This window comes from Arvicola amphibius, chromosome 1, assembly GCF_903992535.2.
Source record: "Arvicola amphibius chromosome 1, mArvAmp1.2, whole genome shotgun sequence".
Classification (NCBI taxonomy): Eukaryota; Metazoa; Chordata; class Mammalia; order Rodentia; family Cricetidae; genus Arvicola; species Arvicola amphibius.
In genome coordinates, this window is record NC_052047.1 from 186,637,738 (window position 1) to 186,657,986 (window position 20,249).

The 20,249-nt window shown below is 48.7% G+C and overlaps 2 protein-coding genes across 7 annotated transcripts in view; one reads left to right on the forward strand and one right to left on the reverse strand.

The window, feature by feature from the left end:
• Cnnm2 (cyclin and CBS domain divalent metal cation transport mediator 2) overlaps nucleotides 1-9,366 on the forward strand; it is a 129,605-nt gene extending 120,239 nt beyond the window's left edge. Inside the window, exons 7-8 of the mRNA XM_038344092.2 lie at nucleotides 3,058-3,242; nucleotides 3,824-9,366. Coding sequence (XP_038200020.1) covers nucleotides 3,058-3,242; nucleotides 3,824-4,033 — 395 coding nt within the window. The 3' untranslated portion in view covers nucleotides 4,034-9,366. The remainder of the gene's footprint in view (nucleotides 1-3,057; nucleotides 3,243-3,823) is intronic.
• A 4,073-nt stretch (nucleotides 9,367-13,439) lies between these two features.
• The window catches only part of Nt5c2 (5'-nucleotidase, cytosolic II), a 71,434-nt gene continuing 64,624 nt past the window's right edge, over nucleotides 13,440-20,249 (reverse strand). For all 6 annotated transcript variants that reach the window (XM_038327652.2, XM_038327643.1, XM_038327662.2 and 3 more), the window contains 8 exons: nucleotides 19,858-19,899; nucleotides 18,846-18,953; nucleotides 18,563-18,629; nucleotides 17,674-17,844; nucleotides 16,039-16,090; nucleotides 15,878-15,938; nucleotides 15,551-15,727; nucleotides 13,440-14,911 (listed from right to left, as the gene is read on the reverse strand). In XM_038327652.2, coding sequence (XP_038183580.1) covers nucleotides 14,678-14,911; nucleotides 15,551-15,727; nucleotides 15,878-15,938; nucleotides 16,039-16,090; nucleotides 17,674-17,844; nucleotides 18,563-18,629; nucleotides 18,846-18,953; nucleotides 19,858-19,899 — 912 coding nt within the window. In that variant the 3' untranslated portion in view covers nucleotides 13,440-14,677. The remainder of the gene's footprint in view (nucleotides 14,912-15,550; nucleotides 15,728-15,877; nucleotides 15,939-16,038; nucleotides 16,091-17,673; nucleotides 17,845-18,562; nucleotides 18,630-18,845; nucleotides 18,954-19,857; nucleotides 19,900-20,249) is intronic.

Below are 20,249 nucleotides of genomic sequence, written 5' to 3' on the forward strand. Positions count from 1 at the left end.
TGGTGGCACACGCCTTTAATCCCAGCACTTGGGGGGCAAAGGTAGACAGATCTCTGAGTTTGAGGCCAGTCTTTCTACAGAGTGAGTTCTAGGACAGCCAGGACTACACAGAGAAATCCTGTCTCAAAAAAAAAAAAAAAAAAAAAAGAAAAGAAAAGAAAAAAAGAAAAGAAAAAGAAAAAGGACATAAGAGGAAATTCTGGCTCTGGACTGCTGAGTGTGGCATGTTTTACCCGGATCCATTTCGCTCACTGGTCAGCCACAGGGACGTGAACATAGGGCACCCATGACAGAACCCGGGTCATCACAGACCACTCTCAGGAGTGACATCATCGTAGTGATGTCATCTTCCAGGCAGCAGTGGGCCAGGGTGCTGGGTCAGGCTCACTCACAAGAAATCCGAGGGTTTGATCTGGCCGACTGACTGACTGCCCCGACTCTGGAAAATCCAGTGTATACAAGTAGCCACAGCCAGAATTCAGATGGCCCAATGGGTATGCTGCTCTATTGGGAAGCCACATTGGAAGGCCTCATCCAGAGCTTTCAGTGTGCACACCGCTAGAAAAGGGCTTCGTGAAATTCTTAGGATTAAAAGCAACAGTGACTTGAGCTGACTCTGTTATCCCTATCAAGCCGCAACAGGCGGGCAGCGCTTTTAGCAACAGTAGCTAGGACCAAAACGACTCCATCTTGGAGGCAAGCACGCCCCCATCGAGCGGGCAAGGCTTCTGCCTGTGCTGCTGTGAGACTTTAGAACACTTTGTGTACTCTGGGTCCTGCCTCCCCACTCAGATCTTGAAATAGTTCGAAGCTCCCCAGACCCCTGCTTACATCAGGAGTATTGCCTGGAGGACAAACTTCCAGCAGCTTCTTGAGAAAACATGCGGCTTCCATCAAAGAGCAGCAAACAACTCTAGAAAACCAGTTAAATCTCTCCCTGCTGCCTCCACCCCGCTGCAGAATGGCTGAGCTGTCACCGGCTCCAACTCTCCCTCTTACAATAATTTTATGATAACTTTAAAAATGATTAAGCTTTCCTGGCTGCCTTTGTGAGCAAAAGTTGAATGTGAGTCTGTTGGAATCGTAGGCAGATACAGTTTCTCAAGGCCGGCTGCCTTCGTGTCGAGGAGGCTCCTAACGTCGCGGCCCGTGGTGCCAGATGATTGCTGTTGCTCGTAAGATTCCAGTATTGTCTGTGAGCTGCTGAAAGCATCGGTGACGTCATGAGGTGTGCTCCCAGACAACCGTGTCAGGCCCACGGCTCTGTAGCGTGGGTACAGAGACATGGTGGTTTCTCCAGACTGTGGTCATGCTGGCAGGCAAAGCAAGGGATCCACCACTCACACATGCACACACACGGTGCAAGCATATGCTCACACACGCGCGTGCACATGCACATATGTGCACCCACACCCAGAAAACAGTGCTCATTAACAGGAAGCCCAGAAGAATTCAGGCTCCGCCCTCTTCCTGGAGGTCTAGCGGAGGGGCAGTAAGCATGCCGGGTACCTGCCTTTAATGCCTTGACTTCACAGAAGGAAACACTGTTTCAAAAGATGTATGGGACATGTGGTTTGTTCTGGAACCTGGAGGTACAGCCACAGAATTCCTTGTTCAAAAGAACTTAAAGGGCTGTCATGACAGGTGATGTTGTTGTGTGGAAAGGCTTGATCCTGAGGCAGAGGCACGGCGGTGAGGTCTGGGAAAAGCTTGCATGTCAGTGTGGCACATTTATCTGGTGCTCACCGGATGTCACGCTGTGCTCAGCACTTTCTATCTTCCTTTGAACCCTCAGACCACATGAGCTGGGAACACTGTTCTCATCTTACAGATAAGGATGCTGGAGCTCAGCCGATTTGGGTTACGGGTTCAAAGTTCTCCTCTGCTAAATCTAAAGCACTGGTTATTAACGTGTGCATTCTCTCAGGAGGTGGTAGGAGGTGCTGCCGAGTCAAACCAGTGGGCAGGCGGTCCTGTGAGCTGAGACAGGACATGGAGCCTGCGGTCTGGGTTCCTGGTACTGACGTTTTCTGCCCTGAGGGGATGTTTACCAAGTGGGGTGGGTGGTGGGTGTACTAAGGGTTTGGTACCACTGTGAGGGGAGGAAAGATTCGGGGGAACCAGTGCTTCAGCTTCTTCAGGGCGGCTTCAGGTTGCTCAGTGGCACTGCGCACGCCCGTCACTTGAGATAGAAGCCAGACTGTGACCATGGTGATAGACTTCCACAGCTCACAGGCGGCACTAGCCACAGGCTGCCTCTTCTGTGGGGGTACCAGTTAAAGACATTGGAAGATGGGTGAATGGGATATAGGCATAACCACCACATCCAGCCCAGTTTTAGCTTTAACACAGTTTATCTCTAAAGCTATGGGGAATGGGGGCTGGAGAGGTGGCTCAGTGGTTAAGGGCACTTGTTGCTTTTCCAGACGACCCACATGGCAGCCAGAAATGTTAACTCCAGTTCTGAGGCTGCAACCCCTCTTCTGGCCTCCATGGGCACTGCGTGCGCTGCACAGAACATTTACAATAAAAAGCTGTGAAGAATGTTCACTGACAGCGAGAACACAGCTTCTCCTGCCCTGAACACTTGTCTCAGGGAGCTCACTGCCGGAGCCCATAGCTCCGAGACACTGTAGGCAGTGTCCACTGCAGGACCTGTCCCTGGTTTCATCACCTTGTGTTCGTGAATTCCCAAGGCACCTTGAGCTGCTGATGGATAAGTGGCAAAGGCAGAGGGACTGTGATAATTAGTTTTGGCTTTTAGAAAAATAATTAAAGAGTCTTTTCTGCTCCTTATTAGTCTCAGGCAGCTTCCATGTCCCAGGCCTTTTCCCAGCCCCACCTGTGTATCTAGTGGTGTTCCCCTGTGAGGTGGATCCCCAGCTCCCGAGCCTTTCTTTGCCTTTCTACCCAGACCGGGTCTGTCACAGCTGAGACCCACGTAGCCTGCGGGAGAGACATGGTGTGTGCTTGTGCAATTGCTTTTTATTTGGAGTAATCACTCCCCATTGGCTATATCTACAGTGCTTTAAAAGCTGAATCTTCTCCCTCTTCTAGGTGAAAATAAGTCACCTCCTCGCCCCTGTGGCCTGAACCACTCAGACTCTCTCAGCCGAAGTGACCGGATTGACGCCATGACACCAACCTTGGGGAGCAGCAACAACCAGCTCAATTCTTCATTCCTCCAGGTCTACATCCCTGATTACTCAGTGCGAGCCCTCTCTGACCTACAGTTTGTCAAGGTGAGCAGGGGAGGGCGGGCTGGCTGTATCCCGCAGGTATCAGCCACATCCCTGACAGCTTTTCCACTTCCCACAGACTTCCCCTTGGCTGTCAGAGTACCCTACCTCCCTCTTAGGGCCCATACTGATCTCAGTTCCATGCCATGAGCAGCCATGAGCAACGAAAGCAAACACGGTCTTGGCAGGGGCAGGAATGGAGTTGAAGGGAAGAGCCATTCTCAGAGCTCTCAGAGCCTGCAGCTGGTGGCTCTGGCTGACCCGAAAAGCACTCTGAGGTTGCCTTCTGCCCCGGAGACAGGTTCTTCTCTTAGTCTGAAATAGACACCTATTGGAGCCTCTAGTGACCTTAGCTCATGGGCACTGATCCCCACTCTTCTCGTATCTGAGCGTTAAGAGGCAAGATGTAGGAAGGGTCCCAGTGGTCAGAACCAACTTGACCTTCAGCGCTGCCCGCTGCCTACTCAAGGACGATTTTCTCCAAGAGCTCTGGGGTGTTGAGAGTGTGGTGCCATGCCGGAGACACGAGATGCTCAAAAGAAGTGTTGTCTCAGTGTGTTTTCTGTGTCCTCTTCTGGCCTCAGATCTCCAGACAGCAATACCAAAATGCCTTGATGGCATCCCGGATGGACAAAACCCCTCAGTCTTCAGACAGTGAAAACACTAAAATTGAATTGACTCTTACGGAGCTGCATGACGGGCTGCCGGACGAGACGGCCAACTTGCTCAACGAACAGAACTGTGTATCGCACAACAAGACCAACCACAGCTTGCACAGTGACGGCGCCATCTAGAGCCCCTCGGTCCCCTCGTTCGGCCTCCTGGTCTGTTTGACCATGACTTCCACTAGTGTGAGCTTGTCTGCCATGCTGCGTCCTACAGCATTGAGACCAAAGACTTTGCCCCTTTCCCTGGAGGCCGCCGAGGACGGCAAGCTGCGGAGGACAGCATGGGTAGGGATGGAAACTAGACACGTGACATCGACAGCTGGGGCATGGCTTTCAAGAATTCGGAGACAAACTTCTGCCCAAATAGAATCATGTTTATTTTTTCAGTACCTTTTACCATTTCCTTACTTCCTCAATGTGCATGAATTTAAAAATTACTTCGTTTATTTTTTTTTCAAGAGATCATGTTTTTGTTTTTTAAGTATCTTTTTGCAGAGTTTTAAGTTGGTCTGTCTGAGCTAGCTCTGCTGTGATCCCATGATGTGACCCTAACAGAATGGACTTGCCCCTTGAGTGGCCTTTCTTGGCCGTCCCTAGGAAGGATACCTTTCCTCTGTGTGCCAGTGGGTGTCGCTGTCGAACTTGATGGATGGATGAAGAAGACCATGTCACTGAGGAGCGTGCCAAGTCTGTCGTCACTGTGGGTGTTGGCAGAAGCTGCAGACACCCCTGTGCATATAGTATTTCGAAAATATGTTCAATCGTGTCCCTTCCCTCAGGAAGGGTTGTTTTGCTTGGGAATGTGATTTTGCTCCCACCCTAAGGAACTTTTATCACCAAAATGAATGTTAATGAATTTTAAACCCATGGTTTATCATTGGCAAGAGGCAAGTTAACTTCATCCACAGTCCTGTAACCTGGGGTGGTCTGGTGCATCAGCTGAGCCACCCCACACCCTCTCGGCCCTCACTCTTGCTAATCCAAGCCGCTGCTACAGGTGCCAAATGGAAACTTTCCATGGGGCTTGAACATGTGGCATGGCAGCTACGTTAGTTGCCTCTTTCCCATGGGGATCTATGTGTTATCGGAATGAGGCAGGGGTGGGGTGGGGTGGAGAGTGTACTCGGGAATTTCTAGACCCCCTGTTTTTAATAGAAGGACAAGGGATTGCCTGTCCCACCCCTCCTTCCATAGAGCCAAGTGCCCCCTCTCATCTTGTCCCTGGACTGTAGGGCCCAGAAGTGGCAGTGGTCCAGCAAAGATGCCTCTTGCTTCAGAGGTGGTCAATGCCAGAGAGGCTGTCATACAGCCGGAGTCAGTTGGACCCCAAACAGATCCAGAAACCAAATGTGTGTTGTGAGCGTTTCATGTATGTCTCTGTCTTATTTTAATACCAAATTTACCATGTGTTGTGAAATTCGCGCCAGCGGGTACTGTTTGGGTGACTGAATCCTTAACTAGTTTGTTTTAAGTGGTTACCTGTGTTTGCTGGCAATACTTATACACTGAAATGACCTCCTGACCATAATGTTCAATAGGATTCTCACTACCCAGGTCACGGCTGGAGAAGAGAGCCTTCCTGTGCCTGGGTTTCCTGCCCAGGGAACCCTAAAGCTCACCATCAGCCTCCTCCCTCAGGTAGGAGGTCTGCTAACCCCAGGCTGGGCTCTGGGAGGGTAACATGTTGGGTTAATCTCCTTGTAAATAGTTGGTGACTCTGGAAAACGTACATGTGTGTGTGTGTGTGTGTGTGTGTGTGTGTGTGTGTGTGTGTGTGTGTGTATATGTGTGTGTGTGTGTGTGTGTGTGCGCGCGCGCGCGTGCGCGCGCGCTGGGAATGGCACCCACGGCCTTGGGCGTGCTTGGCAAGTAGTCCTGACAGCTACACCTGGGTCTGGCTCTGGTGCCATGTCCACTGACAGTGTTAGCCTGGGTGGAGGAGGTGGTCCTGGAATGTTCTCAGAAGGTGCCATGCCTGACAGAAGGGCTGGCTTCACTTAGTGGAGGGTCACTGGAGTGGCCTCTGAAGGATCTGAGTGGACCTAGCCTGCCACTTTGGGAAAGGGTTCCTACCATATGGAACCCCGTACTGTGGCACCCCCTTTTCAGACACATCCAAATGAAAAAAAAAAAAAAAACATTTACTAAGGACCATAATGTGCACAGATGCAAACTCTCTCAGCTTGTCCAGGACCAGGGCCCCTCCCTGAGGCCTGGGGAGCCAGGAGCCCAGCACACGTGCCTCAGACAGCCTTGCTGCTGGAGGGGCCTCTGGGAGAGAAGCATGCTTGGTCCCTTTTCAGAGCGGCACTGTTTGTAGACCCTAGAGATGTGGGAGTCTAGGGAGCTGAGAGATCATAGTCACCACCAAGTGTGGCAGCTGACTGTAGAGTTCTCTTAGGAGCTGGGGAGCGTGGTTCTCAGAGACCGAGATTGTAGCCAACCAGCTTTGTGTCCACTTCTCATTAATGATCTAATTACCTTGGAGTAGTTACTCAGTTCTAATGACCAGGAATTCAGAATAGTTCCTCCCTGGTTCCTGGGTGCACAAGGTGAACTGGCTGTAGTTTCAGCTGCTCTGTGGAGAGTTCCCGACCTTCAAAAGGCTTGCGCTGAGTGATCAGTTCTTCAGGTTCCCCCCTCTCCCCAGACTCCTTAGACAACTGAAGGAGACAGTGGCTCTCTGCCCCTCTGGGGCAGCAAAACTGTCTCGGCTAGGACGGGCATATGCATACCATCTGTGGCTGACCCCATAGCTTCCCATCCAGACAGGCACGTAATGGATTGGCCATATACAGGGTTCCTTCCTTACAAGGCTGCTGTATGTGCAAACGTGGAGGTAAGGCAGGCAGGCCAGACTCGGGTTGCTGTGGGCCTACCCCCTGCTCCACAATGGTATCTGGAGCCACTGCCAGCCAGAGGACAGGGCAGCCTTGTGTCAGATGTGGCTAGCACGGTCCCTTTAAGTCCTTCACTCTGCTGCCCTCTGTCAGGCAAGTCCAGACCCTGGTAATTAAACTCTTGAGAAAGCAATCCTGAAAACATGAGTATTGGGGTGCTAGTCAACTAGATTAAACTGGTTCTTAATTTGAAGGTGCCTCGTCTTTCATACTCTGTATGGGCGCAACTGACCTCACGTGAAGGGAGCTGAGCCACACACCACTTTCTCATGTCAGCCCAGGAGACGTGTGCAGCGTTCAGTGCAGAACTTCACACGGATACGGAACACTAACTGTGAAGTCCCTTGCCGCCCCCAGCTCTGTGCAGCTCAAGGACGAGCTTTTCCAAGCCTAGGAAAACATGGCAGGTCCAAACGCATTTCCCTTAAGAAATGGAGCAATGGGATTTTAAGTTAAGCAGGGACCGTGAACTTCTGCCTCAAGTTATTTGGGTAAAGGAGCAAAGCCAGTAGGTGCTGAGTGACTGAGCCTGTGTCCTGGCTAGTTACAAACTCATGCAAGCACCTCTGTCCTCTGAAGGCTTCCAGGGATCTGTGCCATCACTGTGCCTGGACCCAGGGGATGTCGTCTCCCAAGGGTGAACCTAGGCAGGTTGACTGGTACAGCGTACACACCTTGTTCCCGAGAGGGCTGACAACTTACAACACACCGTGTAGCCTAAACTCCCTGCTGCCCCAGATGTGCTTTTCCTTTGAGGCATGAGGTACGAGTGTGTCCTTTCTTATGGGGGGAATCAGGCTCCTTCCTGGGCTGTTTGCTTCCATTCTGGGCCTAGGCTTGAGGTGCTTCTGCTCAAGGACTACTGGGTAAGTTGTAGGCTAGTCCAGAATTGGGAGGAATTTAGAGATGTATAGGGAAGTGACTGGGGGGGAGGGAGAGGATGTGGAAGTTTTTACCATACAAATCTATCAATGAGCAACCTACTCAGTGGATTTTTAGACCTCAGGGCCATTTACTTGTGTCTGAGTGGCTGATGGGGAAGATGAACTCACTGAGGTTCACTTGCTTCCACCTGAGGGATGAGTAGCGCTCCAAGGCTGAGCCTGCCGTCAGCTAGTCTCAAAGCTGGGGTGAGCAGTCTTCTTCCTCCTGGAATCAATGCTAACTTCCTGGCTTTCCTTCTGGGGAGTCCTGTTACCCACCAGTCAGGAAGAGGGGCAGTCTTTCACAGCAGCTAGTGGGCAGCAGGGCATCTGTTTCTTGGTTCCCTGTGGCTGACATAGCTCAGGCAACCTTTCTATACCAGAGCCATTGGGACATCTCAACTGCGATTGTTTTAAACGCCTTTTGATGGGGAATGCCAGGCAGTACTTGAAGCATTATCAAAATGGCAGTAGAGTCAGGTTCCAGGTGTTTGTGTGCACACAGCTGTGGGTCAACAGACGAGGGTGACTGGGTACTGTCTAGCCTCTCCTGGAAAGGCACCTTCTGATGCTGCTCACATCTGATCCACATGTATTTACTTAGGGGGCTGGATTCTTGCAGAATCTCTCTACAGAAAACTATCAAAGGGACCTAGTAGACCCGAGTGCCTGCTCCTCTTGGTGACTCAGGTTTCTTCCATACAAACAGCTGGGCCCCTAGAACAGAGGGAAGTGGGGAGGAGTGATCTCTAGACGACCCCGCCTAGCTTCCCTTCCGATTCACTACCACCCATGCCCGGTCTACTGTGAACAGTCTATCAATCCATTGACTTTTCTTATTTTTGCAGTCCTTTAAATCCACAAATGTATATGCTTTGTTTTATATTATTTATTATGTACATATGTCTCTACTGTTAGTATACCATCTGTGATTAAGACACTGTTTTGAAGCCCCTCATCCATGGAGCCTAGGGTTCTGTTGTCCCTTATTGGGTGAGAGGGTGGTGATTTTTTTTTAAGGAAAAAAAAAGACTGTACTGCTGCTCTTTCTCTGGCTTCTCTCATTGCCCTACCCCAACCCACTCCTGACGGCCAGTATCTGGGAGGTAGGTGGAGGCAGAGCTTCTCACGACTTCACGAGTTACTGCGGAAATGGTTTCTTCCCTGTGTGGTGGTAGCTGGGGCTCCTTCCTCATCACTCCCAAGCCAGATCTGTTTCCTAGTCCCAAAATGAAGGCCTCTACTTCTCACCTAGGATTGCAGAACCTGGATCATGGAAGCTGCCTGCCCTTTTAGGTTCTGAGCATGTCTCTTCCTGGTGTCATGGCCCAGTTACCAACATCCCCTTGGGCCTAAAGCCAGCTCAGCTTTGTCTGATGGTCCCACCTTAGCTGCACCCACTGCTTCATGGTATACATTTCATGCACTTGAGCAGTGGCATCAATGGAAAGCTAAACAAGCACAGGTCACGTGCAGGCTTCACAAGCTGTCATGATGGACACGTTTATAATTCCAATGTTGTAGATTTACAATACCTATTTATTTTGTACCAATTTATTTGTAAATCTTGTGATTGTTTTTAAAGGTTTTGTTTATTTCTGTTCTATTTAGATAAATGGTTTTCTGTTCACCTGCAGCAGATGTGTGTCCCTCTTTCCTCTGTGTGACAGCCATGCTGCTCCTCAGCTGTGGCCCCCTCCCCATGGCTTTCCTGGTGGGGAAGCCTGGACTGGACAGCTCCAGGGGATCTTTGGACAGGCACTGCAAAGTCTCGTGTTCACAGACACACAAGTTGAGTGCCTCCAAGTTACAGCCTGGTACAGCCGCTTCTGGGAATGTTCTCCTCCCAAGAAGTGAGGTCTGCACCCATCAGCCATTCCCTAGAAAAAGGTAGGAGCCACTCAACTTGCTGTAGACACTAGTCGCCTAGTGGCACACAGGAGCTAGGCAGAAAGAAAAGCTAGGTTTTCCCTGACAGTGGTGCCAAGGTTCCGTGCGGGCCTCTCACCACAGGGGGAAGTTGGCTCATGGGTGAGGCACCCTCCACTGACATGAGACCACAGGTACAGGAGGCATATTAGAGGTGCTTCAAATTAAGAATGACCCTCAGCTTCTGCTGTCACCCCGGATCTCTTCCTTTGGTCCCTCCCCACTCTGGTGACAAGACCCACGGCATCTACAGGCTGAACTTCAGGTGTTTGGTGACCCACTACTTGACTGCTCCTTTCTGGAATCCTTTGCTTTATTCCCTATAGTTTACATTCCAGACAAGCCCACACTCTGAGAATGAAGCCTCAAGTGGCCCTCAGGAGGCTGTGCTGGGCTGGGCCATGATGCTCGGTGTTCTACTTAGCACCTGTCCCGTGTGGGGACCTTTCAGTGGAGTGTCGACAAGACTGACTTTCACACCTTTCTCCTGGACCATGACTTCCTGAAAGGGAATGCATGTGCCTGCAGCCCTGTGCCTGTCTGCCTCTTTCCCAGACTCGGCCCAGAGCAGCAGGGAAGGAAGACGGTTCCCCTCAGCTACCTGCTGTGGCTGGGTTTTCATCTGGATGAAAATGCCCAAGGAGAGTGGAGGGAGTTCTCGTAAGGAAGCCATCCCACCTGTGCCGGTTCCTCCGTGCCTGAGGAAACTGACCAGCCAAGGCAGACATTGAGAGACGTGGCGAGACCTCGCCTGGCACTGACCCCTGGCAAATTTACTTTCTGCTTTTTTGCAGTGCTGGGGATCAAACCCAGGGCCCTTTCACATACTAGGTAAGTGTCCCCACCTATTTTTGTGACGCTCCTCATTAAGAAGCCCAAACAGTTGGCGCAGATCAGACTGCTGACTTGCTCCTTTGCTGGGACTGCTTCAGCTCCCTGCCCAGGGCCTCGCAGCTGTGCTCATATTTCCAGGCACAAATGTTCAGGAAGTCGTAGGCTAAAGAATGTCATGTGGCCCTTGTCATTTGTGCTGGCGGATGACGTGACGATGGGCATGTTCCTGAGGGGAATGAATGTGGGCTGTGGTGAAATACTTTCTGCTGCTGTGTCGAGGCTCCGAGGGGCTGAGAAGGCAGGAACACCATTTCTACTTGGCGGTCACATGCATAAACACCATGCCCACAAGTCCAAGGTTAGCTCTACTGAGAGCCTCTCAGTTCAATGCCAGGAAGGTTTGCTTGGCAAACTCTCAGAACCTTGAGACCTCAAGGACGGTCGCTGTCTCCATGGGGACACAAGCTTCTTACCTCAGCCCAGTCTCCCAGGTCTCACCTACAGACCCTGGGGAAGAGTGTGCCATGGAACAGCTCCCTGCTCTGACTCCAGCAACAGGATGGAACTTGGGAACCTTTCCCTGTGTGAAGAAACATCAAGTGGCCAGGCTCAAAACTGGGCATTTTAAGTTGGAAAACACTTATTTAGACACATGGCATACACGTGTCTGCAGCGGTGCTCCATGGAGTCTGGTAGAATCTTATGCTGTGGCTGAGAGCAACTTAGGGGACCGTGTGCATTCACACATCATTTCAGTGGGAATGTGTGCTGAGAAATACAGCGCAAGGCGACCTCTGGGGAGCAGCACGGCAGTTCTTTCACAAGCCAGCCTCACGGGGCTGCCGACTGACACGCTGGTGTGCCACGTGGCTACTTTTATTTCTCATAATTTCAGTGTTTTCTCAGACACATTCTTCACACTGCTGTTGCTGAGAAACGAGGGAAAGCGGTGAAAAAAAGCTGTGAATTTTGTAAATGAATATTCTTTCTACAGGATCTGCTTTCTGCTATTTCTGGACAGCAGTGGGATGATGGTAAAGTTCTGTCTTCCTGTGAGTGGAGGTTGTGTGGCAGGCAGTGTGGCTCTGAGGTCCCCACAGAGGAGGGTGTGGCAGGCTGCGTGTGTATCATATATGTGCTCACTAGCAGTGCACTTTGTTCCATCTTGGATAAGGATTTTAGTTTCAGCATCCCCAAATGTATGGTTAGAAACTTTCCTCTGAGGAAAAGCTGTAGGAGGAGCTGATGTCCTAGTAACAAGAAGGAATGCCATGAGAAACTAAGTACGGAGGCCCTAACTCTCAAGCCACAGGGGAATGGAGCTGCTAGCCATAAGGCAATGACTTCGGCATGTCATTTTCCCACCATCAGAAAGAGGTTAAATAGTTTCCATAACATGGAATGTGAGCAAAGTTCCTGTCCTAATACAGACTGAAACGTGGTTGTTTATCCCAGGCTATTCGTGGTGAAGAAGTGGAGGGTTTTAAAATTGCCCAAGAAGCCTCGGAAAAATTGCAGGACTTTAAAGTTGTTAAACAAATAAGTCCGATTTAGAAATATCTAAACATGGACAAGCTCCTTTTAAATCTGAGATGTAACTGCATATAGCTTTTGTAAGTGGCTTTCTAAAAACAATGTGACTTAGGGCTTTGTAGTGAGTTAGTCTATGTAAAACAGAATTTAAACAGCATTTTGGAGTAGCTTCAAGGGGCGGTGGCTTACTTTAGATCTCAGCAGACCTATGCTTACGGTATTAGAAAATCTTGGATCTAAAACAAACGCTGAGCTTTCTGTGCTTTGAATGGTTCCCGAGAAGCTTGTGGGAAGTGTGCCCAGGCAGCTGCTGCTCTGGCAGTGGGACCCTGCACACTCAGGCTTCGAGTTCAGTCTAACAACACTGAAGAAGGGATTTTTGAATTCTGCCATTCTACAAAGCCTGAAGACTAAGGCACGTTTTCAGAACCCTGGGAAGGGTGCTCAGGAGTGATGCAAGGCCCGCCGTTTTTGTCATCTAATCGTTCAGGTCTAAGAGAACAATGGAGGTGGGCATGGTGGCACACGCCTTTGATCCCAGCGCTCAGGAGGCAGAGGTGAGTTTGAGGCCAGCCTGGTCTACAAAGTGAGTTCCAGGACAGCCAGGGCTACGCAGAGAAACCTGTCTCAAAAAAAAAGGGAAGAAAACAGAAAAGAGCAACGGCGAAGTCTAACTACTGACAACAGAGAAGTCACGTTTTGTGTTCTGAGATGCCCAGTGCCATGCAGACTGCTGGCACACACACTGACCAGGGAATCCTCTGCTGCTCCTCACGGAGCCCTAGCTCGTCAGCAGACCCTCTGCTGGTCCTGAGGAAAATGTGACTCGACATGAAGTCTCCACTGTGAGCTCCCTACGTCATCTGGAGCAAACTGTTAGGCATACAACACAAACAACATAAGAAGGCAAAGCAGAGCAGTGCCCACTCTGCTCTGAAGGAAGCCCAGGAATGCACTGCTACCAGCAAGGTGACTGTAGCTGTCACATGCCACAGAGATGATGGCTGGGAAGCTCTAACCCGTCAGCACCAACTTGAATGAGAACAGTTAGGAATTAGCATGGCTATGATAGTCTCTAAATGTTAAGAACAGATCTGACTGTCCTGTGTATGTTCTAGATACCAGTCAGAATGCATGGTACTTGGTATGACTTACTTTAAGGCCACAGTTAGCAAAGCTGTGTAGCCGCAAGCCTTGGCTAAGTTGCTGGGCTGTGTTCCATACCTATCAAATGGTTACTTTAAAGCAAGCCAGCTATGGTAGAGCACACCTTTAACCCTATTGCCCAGGAGGCAGAGGCAGGCACATCTCTGTGAAATTCAAGGCCAGTCTGTTCTACAAATGAAGTCCCAGGACAGCCAGAGCTACATAGATAAACTTTATCTTAAAAATAAAATAAAAAAAGCCAAAAACTTTGGTGAAAAAAATCTTTATACCTATGAAACACTGTACATATAAGCATGTTCTTTAACTAAAAGTGATACAGATATAGTTAGCCATTTGAGAGAATGTCAACCCTAGAGCCACCCAGAGACCCACGGCTGCAACTGCTGACAGGTGTACTACACAGCTGTACTACACAGGTGGACGTCAGCACTAGACTCACTCCACTGAGCTCCAGAGCAGCCAGTACCCTAGTGACCAGGGACAAGAACGGGAGAAAACAACTGAAAATTAAAGCAAGAATCTGTAAACTACCCCAAGTGTTGAGCAACTCCCTGAACTGGCAGGGTAGTCACATGCCTTCATGTTCACAGGCCCTTGCTTTACTCAGAGCAGGAAGTGATTTCCTAGAGTAGTCTCAAGTGAGCTGATTCTGACTGCCTTTGGCTAGAGAGCCCTCCCATCTGCGTGGGGAGCAGGATGCGCCTGCAGTCCATGCTCGTGAAGACAGCTCTGGCTGGAAGCAGCAGCCGCTTTTGTCGGGGAACTCGCTCCTGTCTTCATGTCTTCAGCTGCATTCCCCAAAAGGATTGTTTTCACATAGCAAAAAGCATTTGTGCTACCGATTTTTAAAAATGTAGCAAGGATGAGGACTTTTGCCTCAAATTCAAACCCCTGCAGTCTAGTCTAGAACCACACTACAGCAGGGAAACCCACAAAGGCACCAACGCAGCAGCAGCCTTGCCAGGGCCACAGAGGAAACCCAAAAGCTAACAGAAGGAAACTTGACCTGACCGAGGACTGACCACAAACAACGCCGGTCTCCACAGACGTACAGTACTGCGCAGTATCCTGGGGAGGTGGGGTCTGGAGCAACAGCACAGCTGTAGTAACACGGCACTGCGGCTGGCTCTTCCCACAGGCTCTAGGCTCTGCTCTGAAACCCTTTCCTACCCTAGTGTATGGAGATGACACACTGATGAAGACAAACAGGGAGACGCTATCACAACAATGGGTGCCATCTGCATGCAGTTCCGTCTGACCTTTTACCTGTTCTTCCTACAGTTTCGAACAATCTGCAGAGAGTACAGATACACAAAACTGAAGTGAGTAGCTATGATTAGAATTATTTAAAGCCTTCAGAAACTTTCCAAATGTACTTTTGATGAAGTTCTCCCACCCTCCCTAAGAGAATCCAACCAAGGCCACCCTTGCCCCTTGAGTCCTGCCAGACTTGTTGATGGGTGCTCAGGGTTTTAGTTTGCCTCCTACTCTTCCTCTTCCTCCTCTTCATCATCATCTTCATCATGGCAGTGTGTAATCTCCTGGGGAGCCAGTGGAAAGAGGTTGGGGGGCTTAATCTCACTAATGGACCTTGTAAGCTGGTGCCGCTTGTAGTCGGTGTCTTTGAAATCCACGGATGTGCGGTTCCGGGTGGCGAGAGGTGATTCCATCTCGTTGATATCCACGTGTGTGTGCTCCACTGTTGATTCGTGAGGCATCTAGAAAAAAGCAAAGGCTCAGGCTGCAGGCATAGCAAAGGTAAGTGGCACCTGAATCCTAACCGTGTCTATAGGAGTTAAATCTATAAGGGCAGGGACAGGGATAGAAGCACCCACGCTGCCCAGGTCGTTTCCTACAGATGAGAACGAGTGAAGCAGAAAAACCTGATTTCTGTTTTTATTTCTGCACCAGTCCTGACACAGTCTGGGGCAGACATAGAAATACATTTATTTCAGTTACTACTAACAAAGAAGTCTCAGTGTGGTCCTAATTCAGAGATCCGCTTGCTTCCACCTTCCAGGTTCTCAGACTAAACGCACGCTGACCCAACACATCTTTTAAAAAAAAACAGGATCCTGTGTGGTGGAAGCTAGCCTTGACCTCCCAATCAATCCTCCTGGCTATGCCCCCCGAAAGCTGAGATTACAGGTGTGAGTCACCCTACTCAGAGGACGGAAGTCGCCACTGCTCAGAGTGACTTCAGAAAGACGTTATATTCAGAGTTTATTCTTTGTCTATTCCCTCACTGTCCACACACGCCAGTCACAGCTTTCACACAAGCTCTCCCATGTCATCCTCAAAGCTGCCTGCAGCTGTGACCCAAAGTACATCTTAGCTGAGGAAACAGCTCTACTCACCAGGACATGGGCAGCTCTGAAGAGGTAGCTGAACGGGTAGTAGAGCAGGTTGATGAAGGAGGCTGCATAGAGGTCAGCATAGCGCATCACTTGACTGGCAAAGAGCGTCTGCCGGGAGCCACTGCGGAAGAGGCTTCCCATCATCCCATAGCACATGTCCATGTCATGAGTTACTTTCTAAAAACAACAAAAGAATAGTTCTCAGCTTAGTCCACTATTGGCTACCAGCTACATACAAGTCCCTATATAAAACCAAAAACATGTAAATGATTTAGAAAACTGATTTTCTATATTTTACCCCAAATCCCATCTGGATAATCTGGATACCTTGATCCGTCTCTGGATGGAACTAATATCTGGGCGCTCGTTGCTGCTGCTGTCAAGGTGCCTAAGGACAAAAGGAGAGCACATGAAAATCTCTAAATGAACATATTGTGACCTATGTCATTCTTGAAAAGGAAGGTGGGCTTTAGAACTCGAAAACTTACTTGTAGAGTTCAGCCAAGAAAATATCCAAGCTCTGAAGTTCTTCAAAAAGTGCTAGTTAAAGTTTGGAAAGAAAAGAAAATCTTTTACATAAATCAAGCATAAGTTCCTGGCTTTTAAGTGTTGCTTACATTAGTGAAATTTCAGATATGACAAAAAGTACAGCCTGGGCCTAACAGGGCAGAGTGGAGTATACACATCACCTGCGTCTCTCAGGGACGCTCGCTGACACCCATGTGGACTCTGCCAACAAAGGACACCGCAATTTCCTTTTAAACTGTCCTTGCTACCTAAAAGCCACTGACCACAACTCCCCCTTCCAGCCATGTGCTGATTTGGGGCTTTCAAAGTACTAATTTTCTACTCCCTTGGGTGCAGGCACCAAAGCAACTACCGATAGTTTAACTTTTGAGGCTTGTGTGTGGATCTGTGTGGGCTTGCATGTTCTCACCATTCTGGGGACTGAGCTCAGGTGAAGCTCAGCAGCAAGCACCTTAACCCGTCGAGACGTCGAGCTGGCCTGAGTTTTAGAAAAAAGCACTAAGAATGAGGAGACTTGCCCAGAGCTGCAGGGCAACAAGACCTCTGGACTTCACGGGGCAGCTTAAACTGTGTGGGCAACAGGAGCAGCAAGTCAGCATCAGCTGCTTCCTGAGCTGCTCAAGAGAAGCCCTGGCTTCTCTACTGCTCAGAACATCTTTACGGTCAGGAAGAGTCACTCAAATTAGGTTCTGTCACTGAGAAGAAAAGCCATCATTTCTGTTTTCTTTATATGTGACTACCTCAATTGAGACTCACCAGCTTGGAGACAAATACTGTCTCCCATTTTCATATGTGGGAAAATAAGGCTTAAGGTGCATGCGGATTTTGAGTAGAGGAAGAGTTCCCATCAATGTGGGTCACACACACTGGCAGAGTTGATAACCATTACCACAGCAGCGTGATGTACAAGGACCAGATGGAGAACTTGCATATCAAACGCCTCTATGTAGCTACCTGTAGCCCAACTGAAGGGTATGGACCATATAATGAACACTGTGTGGCTGTTTAAGAATGTAATTTGGAGCCGGGTGGTGGTGGCGGCGCACGCCTTTAATCCCAGCACTCGGGAGGCAGAGGCAGGCGGATCTCTGAGTTCGAGGCCAGCCTGGTCTACAAGAGCTAGTTCCAGGACAGGCTCTAGAAACTACAGGGAAACCCTGTCTCGAAAAACCAAAAAGAATGTAATTTGGCTTGTCTTCATGAATACTGGTGATTAGCATTCAGAGCCACTACCGCCCCAGAATCACAAATAGTGAGTGTTAGACAGAGACCGAGACTACTGGGTATGGTGGGAGAAACATGGGCTGCAGACCAAATGGAGGTGCAGTTCACAAAGTCTTCCTGTAATACCAGTCAGGACAGCAACGCTTTACCTCAGAGGGTTGATAATGTGAACAAGATATATGCACACACACACGAACAAGATGTGTGTGTGCTTTATATAAACAAATTCTAGAGTTGTGTGGAATGACGGACTATATTAATGGAAAGGGCTGTCCACTTGATGTCTTGTATACAAGGGAACTGAGTCAAAGCTGTCATGTAAGATCAAACTAGCTGTGGCAGATCTGGAAGTGAGAGTGACGGCTCCTTACAGCTCTTGTCAGTCCAGACGTGGAGCTCCTGCGCAAGCTCAGGAATCACTAAGAACGTTCTCCACCCCTGTCGTTTCTTTGACTTCAGAATGTCTCCAAAAATGTGATCCCCAATGTACAAAATGTCTTTGCCTTTGGCTCCCAAGAGATCACAGATGGTATCAGATGAACCTGAGAAGAGCAAATGAGAACAATGTTTCTGTATTAAAGACAGCCTCAAGAGCTCCACAGCCACAGTACAGAACAAAGGTTCACTATTCTTTGTACGGCTCTGGCCAAAGCTTTTAGCTCTTCTCTGTTGGCCAGAGCTCTAAGTAAGAAGTCAAGTCAGGCAAGATGGTGCACACCCTTAATCCCAGAACTTGGGAGGCAGAGTTGGGTGGATCTCTGAGTTTGAGGCTAGTCTGGTCTACAAAGTGAGTTCCAGGACAGCCAGGGCAACACAGAGAAATCCTGTCTCAAAAAACCAACAACAAAGTCTAGGAAGAATACCACCAAAATACCACAGGAGGCCTGGAGACAGCTCAGTGGTACAATGGTTGTCTAGCACCAAAGGCCTACATCAATCCTCAGAACCACCAAAGGTACCATCACCATTTCAAATACTTCTGACTCTTGACATTAACTGCATCCAAATGGGCTTCTTCAAAGAAAGCCCTTTGAGAAGAAATATGCCCAAAAGGTTCCAGAACATTGAGACAAGCTGTCAAAGGAAGACAGGATCTTTCCCCTCGACTTCTGTCAGCAGATGACTGCTGACTCTCAGTAGATGCTATTCCTGATCCTGAAGGATTATGTGGTGCTATGCTGAAAGGCCATGGACCTTCACGAGTACTTTAGTGAAGCACTGTGCAGACGTGCCTAGGATCAACGGAAACTGGCGGCTCACCTCCTGAGTAGACGATGCCGTGTTGCAGCGGGCCTGTGTAGGTACCGATCTTCAGCTTCCCAGTTTTCTGAGTAAAGAGAATAAAACTGAGCAGTGCTCTGCCATTCTGCCACGGCCTCTACCCACACTGCTGCTTGACCCAGGCATGCATTCATTTCAACTACAATTTTGCTGGGCTGCTTCAGTTAAGATCAAATTATGGACAGAAAGTTATGGAGAGGAAAGTGGGCAAAGAAGAAACATAAAGGACCGTGCATTAGAACATATCACCTTCTCAACTTACAGTATCCACCTGACGCAGTACTGTGCCTTCCCCAAAAAAGAGTGGTTTCCGTGCATCCACTAAAATCAGATCGAAGTAAGACTGCCATGGTCGATGGGAGCTCCCAGGCTGGTGGAACAGAATCAGCAAAAGCCAAAACATCACTATACTTAAACTAACGTAACACTTAATCTCACTCAAACACAAAGAATTTTAAAATAATTCTTTTTGGGAACTGACAGATATAAACAATAATGGCCTGGATAAACTGTTTATTTCTCTCTGAAGCAGAGTACTTACAGCACTCTCAAACATGAAATATGAGAAGAGCCAGGCAGGTACAAGCTACAACTCAAGGGGCAGACGGGCAGGGGTCCATCAGCACCAGAACTGGGCACTGGGGAGAATCCCACTTGATATCAAGAGTGACGTCCAGGTTCACCCTGGCTTCATGTCACCGCAAAAAGACATTGTGTGACAAACACTCACGTTCTGAGATGGTGCTAACCTTGTCAGCCAGCATGAACAGCACTATACACTGTAATTCTGGCATTTAGTGAAGCTTATTCATAGAAGTCTAGGATTAAAATTCTCAAGTAGGCAAGTGAGATGCAATGTTTGTTGTTAAACCCGAGCATGGTCATACTACAGAAAGACTTCTAAATACCAAGGGTAACTGCTTTCTCGGTGTAACACTCACTGGTAACTAATCTAGAAGATGTCAAGGGCATTCACATTGAAATTTTTTCTTTTAAACTGGTATTACCCTCAATCTACAATTCTGCTTAAAGATTTACTCTGATCCTGCAGACCACAGCATGTTCATTTTATTTCTATTTAGTAAATATTTAGATTACCAGAGATTTCAATTCTGCTAGTCCTGGATTGCTTCTTGAATGCAGATTAAACAATAGGCTTCTAAAACTAGAACTTTTCTAGGTGGATCCTGGCCATTTCCTTCCCTTTAATATTCTAAAATGATTAAATGTATTCATTATTAGTTAACAAGTTGCATATTAAATTACTATAATACCTTGGGTCCATGTGGGAAATCAAACAGGTAAGTCATGATTTTCTGGGGGGGGGGGGAAGAAAAGTCCATATATGACATTTGCACAAGACAGACACAAACTTTTTCTCAACCTAAGTCCCACCACATTCCTGTTTTCTCTACAGCTTATGAAATCATGGCAGGGGAGGTTAACAAACGAATGCTTCACCAGGCAAAAGGCAGATGGCTTCTCAGGAAAGATACAGACTTCCAGGTGCTTACATACATAATGACTCATATGCCCTATCCAGTTCTCCTAGAAAACGTGTGGAGAAAGGAGCTGAAGAGGGTTCAGCTGAGATACTCTACTGCCATTTCATTAGCAAAGAACTGCTAACCTACAACTGCATCAGCAAAAGCAGGCATTTAAATTT